Below are 15,465 nucleotides of genomic sequence, written 5' to 3'. Positions count from 1 at the left end.
AGTCTAACTTACATGTGTATGTGCCTCCCCTTTCCCCGCAAGACTGGCGATTCTTGGCGACGGCTGACCAGCGGCCCTTCGCCACTGACTCGCCAATGCCATACACACAGAAGGTCGCCAACATCAGAATAGAGACATATATAATGCTGTCTCAGTCTAACTTACATGTGTATGTGCCTCTCCTTTCCCCGCAAGAGTAGCGATCTTTGGCGACGGCTGACCAACGGCCCTTCGCCACTGAGTCGCCACTGACGTACACACAGAAGGTCGCCAACATCTGAATAGTGACATATATAATGGTGTCTCAGTCTAACTTACATGTGTATGAGCCTCTCCTTTCCCCGCAAGAGTGGCGATTTTTGGCGACGGCTGACCAACGGCCCTTCGCCACTGAGTCGCCAACGACGTACAGACGGATCGTCGCCAGCAACGCGCGGCCGAAGGCGCGCGGTTCATTCCTCGGAATAGGGACACGTAGCACGCCGTGCGTTCTGTGGACATAAATACAATATTATTAATAAAATAACCCCCCCCCCCCCCCCGTGTGGTGACGAGTTAAGAATTTCACCACCCCCTTTCTTCCCGTGGATGTCGTAGAAGACGACTGTGGGATATGGGTTAAATTGTGGCGTAGACGAGAGGCTGGCAACCTATCACTGCAATGTCACAACTTGGATTTCTTTCAACCCCTTTTTGCCAAGAGTGGCACTGACACTTAGTAGTTCATGTGCTCTGCCTACCCCTTTATGGGATACAGGCGTGATTATATGTATGTATGTATTAATAAAATAGTACTTGGTCTACTACTGGCCAAGTGCGAGTCGGAATCCAGCACCGAGGGTTCCGTAGAAAGTTTAAAATTATAAAAAATATTTTTATTGTAAATGCAGTGCAGTGTAGTTTGCTTTTCTTTTTAGTTCATAAACTTTTTGTTTTCTCTCTGCACTATTTGTATTGAATCTCTGTTTGGCCCTATGGTTGACTAGTAGAATGCCTTTTGGCATTAAGTCCGCCATTTAGATACATTATTATTTTGTGCAATAAAGTTTAAACAAATAAATAAGTATGATGTAACAAAAAATGTAACACAGGTATGCAATTTAACTTTTCTCTCTGCTATAAGTCGTTGTTCGTACCAAAGACATATGTAACTCCGTATAGACAGCTACAGTCTAAGAAAAAAACGTACCTCAGAACCATATAGACAAAGGTACGGTGACCTAGATGGCGATACACCTTTGGGGGACGCTCGGCTAGATGGCACTAATATTAACATTTGACATTTTAACACATATCAAGCTAAGAATATGGGCCAAATTGTCAAAACTGAGGTTTAAAAGTTATAAGCTTGTGAAGAGAGATGGCAGTCTATGCACTGAGATTACATATTTTACTTTGACGCATACGATTTTTCTTATTTTGTTACCATTTTCCATACATGTTGTGTGGGGTAACAAAAGAGGAAAGTAACAAAAATGTATGGAACCGCCTTACAGAAGACCGTAGCCAAATAGCACTTGACCCTACTCATAGTGTTCCTGCCGGTGAGTAAGGCTGCCAGAGCTCAACGAGGGTGCGGGGTGCTGACGACGGGAGGACTTACGGAACTAATTTGTTCCGTCTATTGTCCTTTGAGTCGTCGGCAACCCAAACCCTCCTTGGAACTTGTACACTCCTTTTTGCTGTGTACTTATACTTAACACAGCAAAGGGGAGTGTACAAGTTTCTAATGGGGTGGCAACGCGCATGTGACACTCTTTGAGTTGCAGGCGTCCATAGGTTACGGTGACCGCTTTCCATCAGGTGGACCGTATGTTTGTTTGCCACCGACGTAGTATTAAAAAAAAAAATGGAAATTCTGGGACACTTTTTGTCTCCCAGTGAGTTTGAAAGTACTCATGATTCTGAGTACAATTGACCTAAAATTCTCTAAAACATCAAAATATAAAAATGGCAAAAAAAGAAATGCTTTTTTGCGACAAAACTTATTATTATTTATTTATATACCTTTGTCTCCCTGGTCCAAAGCTGTGAGGAAAGGCGCGCTGAGGGCAGCTTCTAGACGGTTGTACAACGCCTCCAGTTGCAAACGCTTGCTTTCGTAGTCCGACGCTTCTGTTAATACCTAAACAAAGGCAAATATATCGTCACTACTTTGAAAAGAAATAACTAATTATCTACCACAAGACAATGCGTCAGTGCTGTGACCTGTCCCGCCAAAGCTTCCAACTCTTCTAGTTTGTTAGATACAGTGGGTTACCCTGTGGCACCAAGTCAAAGAGTTCATCAGAACATTCCCCATGTCTGCATTTCATCATGCTCCATTTCATCATGTCTGCCAAGTTCCTATCTAATAAAGAAACAAATAGTACCTCAAGACTATGCGTCAGTGCTGTGACCTGTCAAGCCAAAGCTTCCAACTCTTCTGGTTTGTTAATACAGTGGGTTACCCTGGATTTCATCATGTCTGCCAAGTTTCTATCTAATAAAGAAACAAATATTACCTCAAGACTATGCGTCAGTGCTGTGACCTGTACCGCCAAAGCTTCCAACTCTTCTGGTTTGTTAGATACAGTGGGTTACCCTGGATTTCATCATGTCTGCCAAGTTTCTATCTAATAAATAAACAAATATTACCTCAAGACTATGCGTCAGTGCTGTGACCTGTCAAGCCAAAGCTTCCAACTCTTCTGGTTTGTTAGATACAGTGGGTTACCCTAGATTTCAGCATGTCTGCCAAGTTTCTATCTAATAAAGAAACAAACAGTGGGTTACCCTGGATTTCAGCATGTCTGCCAAGTTTCTATCTAATAAAGAAACCAATATTACCTCAAGACTGTGTGTGAGTGCTGTCACCTGTCCTGCCAAAGCTTCCAACTCTTCTGGTTTGTTAGATACAGTGGGTTACCCTGGATTTCAGCATGTCTGCCAAGTTTCTATCTAATAAAGAAACAAATCTCTCCCCCCGTCTCGTGTGTGGTGACAGGTTAAGAATTTCACCACCCCCTTTCTTCCCGTGGGTATCGTAGAAGTCGACTGTGGGATATGAGTTAAATTGTGGCATAGGCGAGAGGCTGGCAACCTGTCACTGTAATGTCACAATTTGGATTTCTTTCAACCTCTTTTTGCCAAGAGTGGCACTGAAACTTAGTAGTTCATGTGCTCTGCCTACCCCTTTATGGGATACAGGCGTGATTGTATGTATGTAAAGAAACAAATATTACCTCAAGACTATGCGTCAGTGCTGTGACCTGTCCCGCCAAAGCTTCCAACTCTTCTGGTTTGCTTGGTACGCCGGATTCAAGCACATCTTCTAGAGCGGTGGCCAGGGCTGCCCATTTGTCTGCCTCGCGGAGAGCTGATGCTGCATTCTGGAAAGCATTTCAATGATTATTAAGAGAATAACCTAACCTAATTACCTAACCACAAAATTAAAATGTTGAAAAAACCCCCGACCGCGACATAGTAGACCGATTTTCATGAAACATAAGAACACTCCCGACTAACTCAGATTTCAAACAAAAAAAACTAAATCTAAATCGGTTCATCCGTTCGGGAGCTACGATGCCACAGACAGACACACACACCGACAGACAGACAAACAGACAGACAGACATACAGACAGACAGACACGTAAAACTTATAACACCCCGTCGTTTTTGCGACGGGGGTCAAAAAGACAACTTTAGTACCTCTAACCGACTCTTGAGCTGGTCAATCCTCTGCAGGCTCAGTATAGAGTGCCCCGTCTGTTCCTCCACCCCCTCCACCTTCTCCCCCAAAGACAGGAGTTGCTGCTGCAGCATGGCTCCCTCCAGCTGAAGGGCGGCCGCATCTTGCAGGGTGCGAGGTATTGAGTTCACTATCTGTGAACAATAGGCTAGTTTCCTATACTTAAAATTAGTACATTACATCAGAGGACGGGAAAATGAGGATTTCCGGCCAAGTGGGTATATACGGGAATCCGTTTTCACGCCGAGGCATGTATAGTGCTTTTCTCAAACATACAATGAAATAAAAAAAATGCTCTAAAGGACAATATTTTATAAAAAAAAGTTACTTTGCAGGCCTAGGCCTAAAAAATAATATGAAATCCCTTTACAGTCTTCTCGAGTTGTTGCGCCCAAAAAGCGATACTTCCCAGCCCATTTTAAGGAACGTAAAGACAATATTTCATTGAATGTTTGAGAAAAAAATATTTTATACAGTGCACGAAATAAAGCACCACATAATTAGAAGAAAAATATACTCAGTAGTTATTTTTAAACATAATTTCTATTTAATAAGTCAAAGAGAAAGGTATAAAGTAAATGAATTGATGTGATGTCACTCCTCAGTAAGGTCAATACTGGTAAGTGTGACATAAGGGTAAGTGTGTCCGGCCTTCACATTTGACCTTTTTACTTATAGATAGAGATAGAGATATTTATTTTGCTTCCAAGTACACAAAATAACATTATAATGGTAACATGGACCCTAGTAGGGTATTGCAAAATCAGTTTCAAACTTAAAACTAGGTTACAGTGAAAATACTAAAAAAAAAAAAAAATCTATAGTCACAGGTGTTTTTGCGAGTTCATGCTTTTGTTACTTGCTACCTATGGTTAGTGGTTTAAATATGCCAAATGTGAAGGCCACACTTAGCCGTATTGACCTTACTTCATAATAATTCCATATTAGCAAATTGTTTTGACAGTTAGCAAATCATTTTGACAACCTAATCAATTACCATATAAAATATTTCAATAAAATAAACATACTTGTGTAGTTGTCTCATCCAATGAGTTGGTCAGTTGTTTCATGTACAGTTGCAACCTTGACACTGTGTTTGCTACAAACACCTGGAAAAAATACATAAATACATAATAATCATGCCCATATTCGCATAAAAGGGGTAGGCAGAGCACATGAAAGTACTCGAGTTTCAGTGCTAATCTTGGGAATTAAAGGGTTGAAAGAAAACGAAATTGTGACATAGCAGTGACAGGTTGACACCTCTCGCCTATGCCACAATTTAACACATATCCCAGTTTATAAAAAAAATCTTTATTATGTTTGTAATTTTTAGTCATTTGCCTTTTTATTTAGAGAAGAAATACAGTGTAATCTCTATAACTCGAATCTTGTTAAGTCGAAATCCTCAGTAAGTCGAATAAAAATGCCATTCCCTTCCACTGAACCCCTAAATACGCGGTATCTCGAATTATTCAGACTTTGTAACTCGAACAAAATGTTGATTCCCTAGGAAGTATTGATAATACATTTTTATACTCTATAACTCGAATTTCGAAAAGGAGACTTTGTAAGTCGCACTAAGTAAAATAAAAAGATGTCTTACTCGGAATTCCCAGAAATAATATCAATAAAATCTACGGGGGGGGGAGGGGGGTTCAGGGCTTTTAAATCTATTGTTTTTGTCTTGTACACATGCAATTAATACATTCGAACAGCTGTTGACGTTTTTTCTTTGTCGACACAGGAGTCACAGGACACGATGTCTCGTGAAGCTTATCCATCAGTAGTCAGTACTTACTTATTTAACCTTAACTAACTACAACATACTTTTTTGCCTAAAGGTTGACTAGTAGAGAATGCTTTTTGGAATAAAGTAAACCTTTTGTACCAAAAGTTGTTTGTTCAATGAAGATTAAATAAATAAATATGAGTACAAAAAGGAAACTGAAGACTTTATTTCATTTATGTGTCATTTGTTATATAATACTGTACCTAATAAGTATAGGTACGTAATATAAAACTTACTCTACAAATCGAAAAACATACCTAGAAATCGCGCCTTTGTAAGTCGAAATTCCAGCAGTTAAACCACTGTATCTCGAAGTTCTTGTTAAGTCGAAAACTCGTTAACTCGATTTTTTTTGCTTTTCCCTTGAGATTCGAGTTATCGAGATTCCACTGTATTTAGAACTTTTAGTAGTGTTCCTTGTAAGGTGCTATCAAAGGACAGAGGCTGAGAGGTGGAAACACTGTTGATTATAATAAAAAGGTCTCAGTTTAAAGTGGTCACTAATTTACTAATAAAAATTTTAAAACTTTAATATGCATATGAATATTGCATCACCTCTTTCTCCTGGTTCCCACTTGAACTCCATGCTCTGTTTATCCATTTTTTGGGATCAAAATCATCTTCTCCAAACGTCTTTAAATCCTATAACAAAATGTGTACAAGTAATAAGTATTGACTTTATTTAATACATTTCACATGAATATACAAATAATACGTTGTTAGTTTTAACAACGGGCGGATAATTACCATTGAATATGTATTATCAGAGAAATAACTGCACTGTTATCAATAGATTATCAAGAAATTAAATAATGTACAGTTTCTTCGCTGACGTGACATAAACAACAAAACAAACTTTGACATTGACACTGACACTAGTAGTGTAGCGAAAACCGGTTAGTTTCCATAAAAGTGCCGCCAATGTCTAGTGTAAACAAGCCTTATTATGATAATCGATCGATTATGATTGGAACAGCTCTATCGCATCCCTAGTTTGACGTAAAAAAAAGTAAAAAAGCAATAAAGATGGCAGCGTGTAACGTACGCGTCGCAATAATTTTAATTTAATGTAAATAATTAATGATATGTAGAAAACATTTATTTGTGGTGTTGTGTGTGTGTATTTTAAATTATTTTCGGCATGCTAATGATAATTTTATTTATATTATAATCTTGTAAATATTAGAGATATATTGGGTGAACCACGAATTTCAGGTACGGTACCTAATACATTTAATATTGCTTACTAAATGTTACCTTTTCTATATGGGTTTATTGCTACACAAATAGTTAATTTCACTATACTACACAAGAATTTTAGTTGGGTATATTCCTTATTAGAACTGTATTAGGTAAATTAAAGAGTTGTAAAATTCAACTACATTTCACATTCTACTAATCCTAATGTTACGTACTAAAGTTGCGTACGTACTTTGTTTTTAAGTAACAAATTAACTAAAAAGAAATAACAAAATTTTATACGCATATACAGTAAATAGAACCCCTAAATTTAGAGCAAACTTGCTGGCAGAATTACCTCACTGAATTGCAATGCTTATGCATTGAGTGAGGAAGCTGCCAGCTTTATAGTCCTCAGTAGCATCAATTTACTAATTATTCTGACATATCGTCCATGTTCCCAGTTATCACAATAATTTAACAGTTCAATAAATATTACTAAAATATGAATAAATTTCTATACAACCGTACCATATTTTTAGCAATTATCATGGCGTTCGACACAGTCTCCATAAGCAGCAGCGATGATGATGTTCCACTGAAGGCACTGGGTGCTACTGATGATGATATACCGCTAAAGGCGCTGGCGTCATACGAGCCAATTAAGTCTGCTGCTTTAAAGAAACACAGTGTGGAAAATTGTGACTTCTGCGATGAAGTCTTTGTGAACAAGTAAGCTACTTATCCTGTTCATTTATAAATAAGATAAAAAATTTTTTATATCCTTTCATATATACATTAATTTTGATATTTGCCAATCGCTTTTCAGTGAAGGAAAACATTGTCAGGAAACCGGACTTTCCAATGAGGTCTAGTTTATCCTTCGGGTTGGAAGGTTAGGCAGTCGCTTTCGTAAAAACTGTGTCTTTGCCAAATCTTTGTATTAGTTGTCACAGCAGACCCCAGGCTCCCAAGAGCCATGGCAAATGCCGGGATAATGCAAGGAGGATGTTGATGATATATACATTAATTTTATTAATCTACTCAAATTTATTTGTAGGAACTCCTTCATTCATTTATTCTTTTGTTAGGTGCTATGTAAGGGTCCCTGGCGCCTTATGTATCACTGTGACCATTCCTGATCTATTGTGATCGCCACTAATGTGCTATTTTTTCAAATTTGGACTAGCCATTCTTTCAATGTCTTCCTCCTAGCACACAAATAAAATTAAATAAAGAAGCCTTTTATTGTAATTGCACATACTTATTAATTACAATTTTTTATTTTATTAATTTTTATTTAATTATGCTGGTGCCAAGAGTGGCACTGAAACTTGAGTAGTTTCATGTGCTCTGCCTACCCCTTCATGGGATACAGGCGTGAGTGTATGTATGTGTATGTATGCTGGTGCATTAGACCCTTTTTGGGCACATATTATTATTGATTTAATATATTTGTGTGGTGACAGGTCAAGAATTTCTTTCCCCACAAGGGTTTTTAGTCACACTAATATGGATACTTGAGCAAGCGAAGGATACCAATATTTAAGTACAAGCATAGAAAGAGTTTTGACGACCGGTCTGGCTCAGTCAGTAGTGACCCTGCCTGCTGAGCTACGGTCCTGGGTTTGAATCCTGGTAAGGGCATTTATTTGTGTGATGAGCACAGATATTTGTTCCTGAGTCATGGACATTTTCTATGTATATAAGTATTTTTATATTATATATATCCTTGTCTTCTTGAGCTTACCATGGGGCTCAGTCAATCTGTGTAAGAATGTCCTATAATATTTATATATTTATTTAGAAGAATATTTTTATAAGTTGGTTTGCAAGCAATGCGAGAGTTTCAAGGCACAAATGTATTATAAACTGCCACCTAGTCAAAATAAATTAATTTTTCTATGAAATTTTCATATGTTAATGCCAAACTCTGTATATTTCAGGTATGACGCTTTAATCCACAATGGAAAACATATAATCATTCCACTAATCAAGAAGGAGCTTCACCAATGTCCTCTCTGTCTATTTTATTACACTTCTCGATATAAACTTAAACATCACACAAGAAACAAACATAAAAATGATGTTAACAAAACTGAGACAGTTAAACCAGCCATTACGGATAATAAAATAATTGTACATCCAGTCAAAGAAAATAATAAAATAATTATATATCCAGTCAAAGAAAATGAAAAACTTAATATAAAAGATCATGATAAGCCTAAACTTAATACTGAAAGTCAAGGAGTAACTAACAGAGATAATGATAAATATAAGGATACCACTGAAAGTAAAGTAACTAAAAAAGTCAGCTTTGTAGATATTTCTGACGATGAAGACTTACCATTAGTTAATCATTGTAAAAAGAAAGAAATTAAAGTTGCTACAAACTTGGATGATGAAGATTTGCCATTAATTTCTAATACTAATGCTATCAAGACTGATGAAACGCCTAAATGTGAAACAGAAATCTTAAGACAGGCACTTTTAAAGGATGTCAAAGTGGTAATTGAAAAAATAGAATTATCACCTAAAGAGGAATCTAAAACTGCAGTAAATGGTCTAATAGTGGCTGAGAAAATTGATGTGAAAGACAATGAAATACCTAAATATCAACCTACTGAATACAAAAATGCAGCAAAACCAGATATGTTTGATGTCAAAGCATTCCAGCCAGTTAAAGAAAAAGGGAATATAAGAAGTCGTCTCACATTTGAAGACGACATTGATATCTGTGATGATGAAGTGATGAATGATTTAACTAAAGAGTGTATTGTTGACATGAATCTATTTGATGAGCCATGGTTCGATGAGCTAGCTAAGAGTATAACGAACGATGATGTTTTGGTTGATGATGAAGATATTATAACTATTGATGATGATGATGAGAAGAGTACAGCTGTTAATGAGATGGAAGATGTAGAGTACACTCCAAGTACGCATCACGATGAATTGATAAGACCAGGAGTTTATAGGTGCAGGAAATGCCAACAGATGTTTCCAACAAGGTATTTATTTTTATTTCTTTTATAATAGAACCAGCAGTTGGACGCAACGCAATAGGCTCATAATAAATATTAATTAATAAATATTAATAAATTAAAACATGAAGGGATTGTTGAAAAACAGAATAAAAGTCAGCGCGACGCCGTCTCCGGAGCCGCGCGCTAGAGTTGTGCCTGCTCGTTCACTGAAAAGATCGCTCCCAACTAGTACGATCTCCGAAGTGTACTAGTTCGTTCTTTTAGGACATTTAGGACAGTAGTACACCGTGAGAGCGAAAGACAAATTGTGCATATGACGTACAGTAACGCTCGCTCGTACTAGCCGAGAGCTGATCGGCCGTTTTCGCGCGCTCTCGGTCGGTTTCTGTCGGATCACACGGATCGCTTTGCTGTCATTGTCACTCCCCGGCTCTTCGCTCCTTTCGCTCCCATTCTGTTGCGCGTGTGTGAGTGTACTAAATGTACTAGAGAGCAGAATCATTTTGGAGTAGTTCGGTCTAGTACAGTGCAGGGAATCGTGTCTTTTGTACTATTAGTGCATGTCCTACACAAGCCAACCGCCGGCGCAGCGAGAAGGTTCTCCTGGCCGACAGTGTTGCCCCATTCCGATTATTAACTTAGTTCTTCAACTAGATTAGCTGAAAGCAGTGTCAGTGTTTCATGATAGTGGTAAAGTTGCACAGACAGTGAGAAATAAATTCATTTTATCTTGGAGTACTTAAATCGAGACGAGTTACGAATTTCCGCTTCGCATGTGTATTGCACGTTTTTCAGTACAGATGGCCCTTTGAAATTTCGACATAGGCACATAAAGTACCACTTTTCGCACTAATGCGATAAAAAAGCACCATATCTGTACTGAAATATGAACCACATCTCGCACTAGTGCGTAAAAAAAGTACCATCTGTACTGAAATAGTACATTAATTACGTTACGATACAAGTGCGAAAAAAAGGAAGTTCGAAACGAGTGGCGATAAATTAAAACACGACTGAAGGGAGTGTTTTAAATTGACACGAGTTATGAATTTCTTTTTCACACATGTATCGTACGACATTTTTCAGTACAGATAGCACTCCGAAGTTTCGACCTGGCATATAATGAACCACTTCTCGCACTAGTGCGAATAAAAAACCATCTGTACTGAAATAGTACATTACGATACAAGTGCGTAAAAAAGGAAGTTCGAAACGAGTGGCGATAAATTAAAACACGACCGAAGGGAGTGTTTTAAATCGATACGAGTTACGAATTTCCTTTTCGCACGTGTATCGACGACGACGACGTTTTTCAGTACAGATGAGCCTTCCAAGTTTCGACCTGGCATATAATGAACCACTTCTCGCACTAGTGCGAATAAAAAACCATCTGTACTGAAAAATATATTAAGATACCGTGATAAATAAAAACATTTCATAGATTTATTTCATTCCAGATTCAATCAAATCCAGCATGAAATGACTCATATGCACATCCGAAAGCCCCGGCCCATGCTCTGCGAATACTGTGACCGCTTCATATCCACCAAGAAAGCCCTAAAAGACCACATCGCTGCCAAGCACAACATGCCTTACCGACCGAGAACCTTCAAACAGTGCATGAAATGTGGCCTAAGATACAACGATTACGAAACTCATTTAGAGAACTATCATATCGTTCTACGCTGCCATTTATGTAACGCTGACTTTGATACTGAAATCGACCGATTGAACCATATCCGAGGACATTTAGTCAAAATAAAATGCTCGCTATGTGACTTCGCAGCATCTGAACTTGAAATAAAAGAACACCAGAGACGGTTCCACAAAGTTTCAAATACAGTATCATCCACTTTTAAATTGTGTGAAATATGCTGTCTTATTTCTTAAGAATAAAGGGAATATGCAATATATCTTTGGGGAAACTGTCAGTGAGTTGGGTTTGAGGCTAGACTGTGAACATTGTGGTAATAAGTTCTTCCATTTGACGCAAGTGAGGCGTATTACGAAAGGTAGGAACGATAGAAACTCTGAAAAGAAAAAGGTTTTGACTAATAAGGAAAGGTTGAAGAATATACAGCAGCGGCTGAAAATGATTAATAAACTTAGCAGGTTTTAATTTTTATGGTCGTTTTATTTTATACACCATATTGTGAATATCTGAAATCGGGGGCACGGCAGTGCCCCCGCCAAGTCGAGCGCGAAGCAAATACTGCCGTAACATCCTTTACTGGAACCATTTCGCCGCATTTTCAGGCCCCTATTTGAGACTCGGAGAGCTGAAATCTTTTTTATTTTCTGAGATATGATTTTTTTATTAATTTACATAATATCCATTTTTTTCAACATTGGCTAATGCGATTCACTTGAACTTTTGGGACAATAATATACATGTAATGACTCACATGTTCTAGCAATAATATTTAATAGTGCCGAAAAAAATCTTGGCTTAAAGTAGGAAACAAAACTTCAGTATTTATTTTTCTCGCTTTTTAGAAAAGCGACACCTACAGTTCTTTGTCAAGTAATTGCTTATATAAAGGCCTGCAACATATATTTTTTTTTCAAAATAATCCAGTAGGTACTTCATACTAGAAAATGGAATAATAAAGGATACTACCCATACCGCAAACGAGCTACACAGTAAATAGGTGAATTTTAGTCGTAATACCTTTATGAATGCAATCTTCCAGTACCAATATTGTTAATAATAAAGAGGTTTGCGACTAAAATTCACCTATTTACTGTGTAGCTCGTTTGCGGTATGGGTAGTATCCTTTTTTATTCCATTTTCTAGTATGAAGTACCTCCTGGATTATTTTGAAAAAAATATATATTGCGGGCCTTTATATAAGCAATTACTTGACAAAGAACTATAGGTGTCGCTTTTCTAAAAAGCGAGAAAAAAAATACTGAAGATTTGTTTCCTACTTTAAGCCAAGATTTTTTTCGGCACTATTAAATATTATTGCTAGAACATGTGCCATAGACGGAGAGCTGGCAGGATTTTGGAGTAGGTCCTTGAGGCAACCTGGAAAGGTGCTAAGATGCTTCTCTGATCATAGCCAACATCAGGTCTGCAAGTCTGGCAGCTGGGGAGCGGGGCTTTATCGAGCTATGAATTTTTAAAGATTTAATTTTTTGAGGCCCAAAAAAGGTGTTTGAGGCAACCTGGAATTATTAAAAAGTGAAAATAGAGTTCCTCAGAAGTCGCATAGTATTTATGCCAGATCATTTGGCCGGGTCCTTCACCGTGCCAGAACAGTGCAAAGTGGTAAAAAAAAATTCCAAAAAAGGTTCTTGAGGCAGTCTGTCATTTTTACCAGTGAAAGATGGGGGTCTAATTAGCCATGGAAAAATAATGCCATGACATGAGGTGGGGTCCGTACCCTGCCATTCGATCTTGAAAGTCAATTTTTTAGTTTTTCGTAAATAACTCGTAAACGGTGGCCCACAGCAAAAAAATATGTTAAACAGAAAATATCTACATAAAATTTCCTACAAGAAAGGTTATATACGTTTTTTCGATAGGATCAATATATCAATGGATAATTTAGTAAGAACGTTTTTTTTTAATCGATTACATGCTCCGTTTTTCGTCAATACCTCGTAAACGGTGGCCCACAGCAAAAAAATATGTTAAACAGAAAATATCTACATAAAATTTCCTATAAGAAAGGTTATATAAGTTTTTTCGCTAGGATCAATTTTTTAGTTGGAAAGTATTTTTAAATAGATATTTGGGCCGTTTTTTGTTGATAACTCAAAAACGGTGGCTCACGGCCAAAAATAATGTTAGACAGAATTAATCTACATAATATTTCCTACAAGAAAGGTTTTATAAGATTTTTCGCTAGGATCAATATTTTACTTGGAAAGTATTTTTAAATAGATTTCATGGGCAGTTTTTTGTTAATATCTCGAAATCCGTGGCTCACAGCCAAAAGTAATGTTAGACAGAATTAATCTACATAATATTGTCTACAAGAAAGGTTCTATAACATTTTTCGCTAGAATCAATATTTTAGTTGCAAAGTATTTTTAAATAGATTTCATGGGCCGTTTTTTGTTAATAACTTGAAATCGGTAGCTCACAGCCAAAACTAATGTTACACAGAATTAATCTACATAATATTTCCTACAAGAAAGGTTTTATAACATTTATCGCTAGAATCAATATTTTAGTTGGAAAGTATTTTTAAATAGATTCCATGGGCCGTTTTTTGTAAATACCTCGTAAACGGTGGCCCACAGCTAAATAAAATGTTTACGAGAAAAAATCTACATAAGATTTCCTACAAGAAAGGCTCTATACGTTTTTTCGCTAGAATCAATATTTTAGTTGGAAAGTATTTCTAAATAGATTACATGTGCCGCTTTTTGTTGATAACTCAAAAACGGTGGCTCACAGCCAAAAATAATGTATTACAGAATTAATCTACAAAATATTTCCTACAAGAAAGGTTCTATAAGATTTTTCGCTAGGAGCAATATTTTAGTTGGAAAGTATTTTGTAAATAGATTTCATGGGCCGTTTTGTAAATACCTCGTAAACGGTGGCCCACAGCTAACTAAAATGTCCACGAGAAAAAATCTACACAAAATTTTCTATAAGAAAGGTTATTGCAGTTATAGGTTACTACAGTTACTTTTCTCATACAATTTATATGAAAAAAAACATTTTTTTTTTCACATGGTGTTTTTCTGGTGCCAATCGATTCCATTCCTATTCAGTACTAAAGAGCCACAAATTGAAGAAATTGTTGTCCACATTTACCCCATAACAAAATGTATGGAAAATGTATCCATTGATTTGTGGGTTTTTAGTGCAAAGCAAGTATTGATACTGGATAAGAATGGAATCGATTGGCATCAAAAAAACCGTTTGTAAAAAATAGTTTAATTTTTGTACATATCTACTCGTAGTACATATCATACACTATGGGGGAAATGTGGAAAAAGTTTTCTACAATTGGCGGCTTTTAAGAAAATTATCGGAAGCTGAGCCCTAAGAAACTATTGATACTGAATAGGAATGGAATCGATTGGCATCAGAAAAACATCATGTATTTTTTTTTCATACAAATTTTATAAAAAAATTTTTTCGCATTTTGTGTCTTTAAAAAAAAACATATTCATATATGTATTTTTTTATTTTTATTAGTGGCCAGTGTTTATGACGAACATGCACGTTTCTCTGGAGTTTGTCAGCGATTCGTTTTAACAAGCGTGTATTGGAGTAAAAAGTATTGTGATGTATTCAATATAGATACTTAGATAAAATTAAGTATTTATATTCATTTGATAGCTTATTAAAGAGGCTTACTTTGATGAAAAATCTGGAGGTGTCTCTTGCATGATAATACTTTAAAAAAAAATATTTTTTTTAAGTTTTTGTATGGCAATATAACAAAAAAAATATCGTATATTTTGTCCTACCTACATGCACAATATACGTGACGCACGTCAAAATCGGCAGCCCAGAAAAAAATATATCGAAGAAAGTTCAAATTTCGTTTTTTTTTTAATTACTAAACTATAAAGTTTTGGGAGCTGAAATTTGGTATACTTGATACTAATACAAAGACAAATCAATAAAAAAATTCAAGCCAAAACTCGCTGGGGGCAGATTCGCTTAGCTTATCCTGGCAAGGCCTTTAGGATCAACTCAAAACACAAAATCTATTAAAACTTTGTGAAGCCCTTAGTATAGCAAATTGTATGTATATGTTTTCTGCATCAGACCAATTCTTGCTTGGAGCCACTGTGCGAGTT

The 15,465-nt window shown here is 36.7% G+C and overlaps 2 protein-coding genes across 4 annotated transcripts in view; one reads left to right on the top strand and one right to left on the bottom strand.

Annotated features, from left to right (window-relative positions):
- LOC125239915 (conserved oligomeric Golgi complex subunit 7) overlaps window positions 1–6,380 on the bottom strand; it is a 31,186-nt gene extending 24,806 nt beyond the window's left edge. For 2 of the 3 annotated variants that reach the window (XM_048147686.1, XM_048147685.1), the window contains exons 1-7: window positions 6,272–6,380; window positions 6,080–6,166; window positions 4,761–4,841; window positions 3,693–3,866; window positions 3,225–3,371; window positions 2,008–2,125; window positions 319–491 (exon numbers count right to left, since the gene is read on the bottom strand). In XM_048147686.1, the coding sequence (XP_048003643.1) occupies window positions 319–491; window positions 2,008–2,125; window positions 3,225–3,371; window positions 3,693–3,866; window positions 4,761–4,841; window positions 6,080–6,166; window positions 6,272–6,274 (783 nt within the window). In that variant the 5' untranslated portion in view covers window positions 6,275–6,380. Of the gene's footprint in view, window positions 1–318; window positions 492–2,007; window positions 2,126–3,224; window positions 3,372–3,692; window positions 3,867–4,760; window positions 4,842–5,781; window positions 5,930–6,079; window positions 6,167–6,271 lie in introns of those variants that run through there. The other variant, XM_048147687.1, reaches the window with a different exon arrangement.
- Window positions 6,381–6,559: 179 nt separating this feature from the next.
- LOC125239679 lies at window positions 6,560–11,813 on the top strand. The gene is made up of 4 exons (XM_048147320.1): window positions 6,560–6,739; window positions 7,246–7,435; window positions 8,650–9,714; window positions 11,148–11,813. Exons 2-4 carry the CDS (start codon window positions 7,254–7,256, stop codon window positions 11,578–11,580), a joined length of 1,680 nt encoding a protein of 559 aa, XP_048003277.1. The 5' UTR covers window positions 6,560–6,739; window positions 7,246–7,253; the 3' UTR covers window positions 11,581–11,813.
- The last annotated feature ends 3,652 nt before the right edge of the window (window positions 11,814–15,465 follow it).

The sequence above is a fragment of the Leguminivora glycinivorella genome, chromosome 26, assembly GCF_023078275.1.
Source record: "Leguminivora glycinivorella isolate SPB_JAAS2020 chromosome 26, LegGlyc_1.1, whole genome shotgun sequence".
NCBI lineage: Eukaryota > Metazoa > Arthropoda > Insecta > Lepidoptera > Tortricidae > Leguminivora > Leguminivora glycinivorella.
Note: the sequence above shows the minus strand (reverse complement) of the source record. Positions and strands in the feature narration are given on the sequence as shown.